This window comes from Alexandromys fortis, unplaced genomic scaffold (assembly GCF_014885135.2).
Source record: "Alexandromys fortis isolate MF-2015 unplaced genomic scaffold, M_Fortis_MF-2015_v1.1 scaffold_27, whole genome shotgun sequence".
Lineage (NCBI taxonomy): Eukaryota > Metazoa > Chordata > Mammalia > Rodentia > Cricetidae > Alexandromys > Alexandromys fortis.
In genome coordinates this window covers 14,675,156-14,677,555 of record NW_026067952.1, presented here as the reverse complement: position 1 = coordinate 14,677,555, position 2,400 = coordinate 14,675,156, and the positions used below count along the sequence as shown (strand labels likewise).

The 2,400-nt window shown below is 54.2% G+C and overlaps 1 protein-coding gene across 3 annotated transcripts in view; it reads right to left on the bottom strand.

The window, feature by feature from the left end:
* Positions 1-1,865, bottom strand: part of Trib3 (tribbles pseudokinase 3) — a 7,415-nt gene extending 5,550 nt beyond the window's left edge. Inside the window, exons 1-2 of one of the 3 annotated variants that reach the window (XM_050150898.1) lie at positions 1,763-1,865; positions 531-884 (exon numbers count right to left, since the gene is read on the bottom strand). In XM_050150898.1, coding sequence (XP_050006855.1) covers positions 531-884 — 354 coding nt within the window. In that variant the 5' untranslated portion in view covers positions 1,763-1,865. Of the gene's footprint in view, positions 1-530; positions 885-1,365; positions 1,587-1,744 lie in introns of those variants that run through there. The other 2 variants (XM_050150897.1, XM_050150896.1) reach the window with 2 other exon arrangements.
* Between the last annotated feature and the right edge of the window lie 535 nt (positions 1,866-2,400).

Genomic DNA, 2,400 nt, shown 5'->3' with positions numbered 1-2,400 from the left:
TACCCCTCTTCTCTCCTCTTCTCCCCTCCCCTCCCCTCCCCTCCCCTCTCCTCTTCTCTCCTCCACTCTCCTTCCCTTCCCTTCTCTCCTCTTCTCCCCTCCCCTCCCCCCTCTTTCCCTTTGTCTTTTGATATGGATCCTGGAGCTCACCAACAGAGCTATCTCCTCAGTCCCACAGGCTCACTTCTTTTTTTTTCTCACTGTACCTCTCACTAGAATGTACATTTGATAGCAGGATCACTGGCTCTAGGTTTGTTTTGGTTTTGAAACAGGTTCTCAGTATGTCCCCAGGCTTGCCTAAAATTTGAGACAATCCTCCCATCTGGGCCTCTTCAGTGCTAGGATTACAGGCACGTGCCACCACACCCTGCTTGGGTCTGATCTTTAACCACAGCGGGGTTTAACCACAGTTGTGTATGTATGATGCTCTATGAAGTTTTGTCAGTTGAGAAACCCATTGATAATCTGTAAAACCGGAACCCCTTGTGCCGGGTCTTGGGATGATAGAGGGGAGAGTCCGCAGATCTTACCTTGCAGGTGTACTCTGTGCCTGTGGGGCAGTGCAGAGCCTGGTAAGTGTGGCTGCCTTGTTCTTGTTCCAAAAGGACATAGGGCCCCAGCCTGGTTGCAGGAGCCACAGCAGGTGACAAATCTGAGGCAGGGGGTGGGCTGGCAGGCAGCAGGCAGGGGGGTGGCCCAGGTTCGGGTGACAAATCTGAGGCAGGGGGTGGGCTGGCAGGCAGCAGGCAGGGGGGTGGCCCAGGTTCGGGCCCACCTCTCGCTCGTTTTAGTCCTGGACATTCGGAGTCAATGTTGTCATCGAACTCCAGCGGTTTCTTCCTGCAGGGGACACCAGCAGGAGCAGCCAGAGGGGTGGCTTGCATCTAGAGAGAAGGGAAGAAAGACTGTTTGGTAGCCCGTCTTCCCTGCTAGGACCCTCTGGGCAGAGAAGACATCACTCTGGGTTTTCCGAAGCTCAGTAAGCATGGTGCTCTCAAAAGCAAGGACAGCTGGAGAAGGAAGAACCCGCGACGAATGAAAGGCTTAATAATGCAATAAGGAAAGCTGGGCTTAGGGACACACCCGTGTACTGCCAGCATCAGGGAGGCAGAGGCAGGAGGATGGCGAGTTCCTGGAAGGCCTAGGCTGCATAAAGTGCTGACTGCAACGGCTCAGGCCTAGGACCCTCCCTGGCGTCGGAGTTATAGAGAGAGAAAATGAGAGTGAGAGAGAATGAAAGAGAGGGAGAGAGACAGACAGACGAGAGAGAATATTCATGAATATTCATAAATATGTCGGGGCTACCAATATCCTTACCAGACTTGGGAAAACCCGCCCCCCTCTTTGCAGCTCCCCACTGGATACCTTGTCCTAGGGTTCCTCACGGGTCTCAAAGCCTTCTGCGCACGTGCACCGCGCCCCGCTACACCCAGCCGATTTCAGGGTCGCCGGCACATTCGTGCCAGGCTACAGCCTCTCCGTATTCAGCAGTAGCGGCTTCCGCTGCTAAAGTGCTGAGGCACGGGGACTCGGGTTCCCATTCCCCGCCCGGCTGATGTAAACCTGAGCTAATCTACGGCTGACGCCGTGCGGCGCTGGATTGCACCATCCACGACCCGCCCCTGTAGCCGCTCCTGCAGGACGCTCCGCCTGCGCCTTTGGGGCCACTCGTACGCCCCCCTCCCACGCCCCCATCCCCGCTTAGTCCCATGAAGTAGAACCCAGAGCCACTAGCTCTCCTTACCGTGGTACTTTACCGTACCCTTTCAAGAGTGCGCCCAGCTCTGCTCAGACTCGTGGTGCGGCACAGAAAAGCCACTTAGCGCCCTGGCTGGCTAGGGGTGTGGCTCCGTGAGAGCGCTGGAATACCGTGCCTACGGCCCTGCTCCGTGACGAAGCCAAAAAACAATCAAAGAAAGCACAGCTTCAGTTCCCTTCTCCATAAAAAATGGATTTATAACGGTGCTCACTTCGTATAATTGCCGTGAGCGTTAGTAAGTTCGTGTATGCAAAATTCTTAGATCAGCTGGGTGTGAGGCACCCCTAGAACCTCAGTTACTTTGAAGCCTGAGGCAGGAGGATGGCCTGTTTGACAGTAGCTCTAGCTTACCTGGAACTAACTCTGTAGACCAGGCTGATCTGGAACTCAGAGATGCACCTGCCTCTGTCCCCAGTACTAGGACTAAAGGTCTTATCAAGCCAAAAGAAATTTAAGGGCAGAAGTGAGGAGGCTGTGGCTCAACTGCAGAACATTTGCTTAGCACGCAGTAGACAGTGGGTTCAAATTCAATCCCCAGTAACAGAAAAGAAAAATAGCAGTTAGTCACCTTAAATCCCAGCACTCAGAGGCAGAGACAGGCAGATCTCTGTGAGTTCCAGGTTAGCCTGGTCTATAGAGTG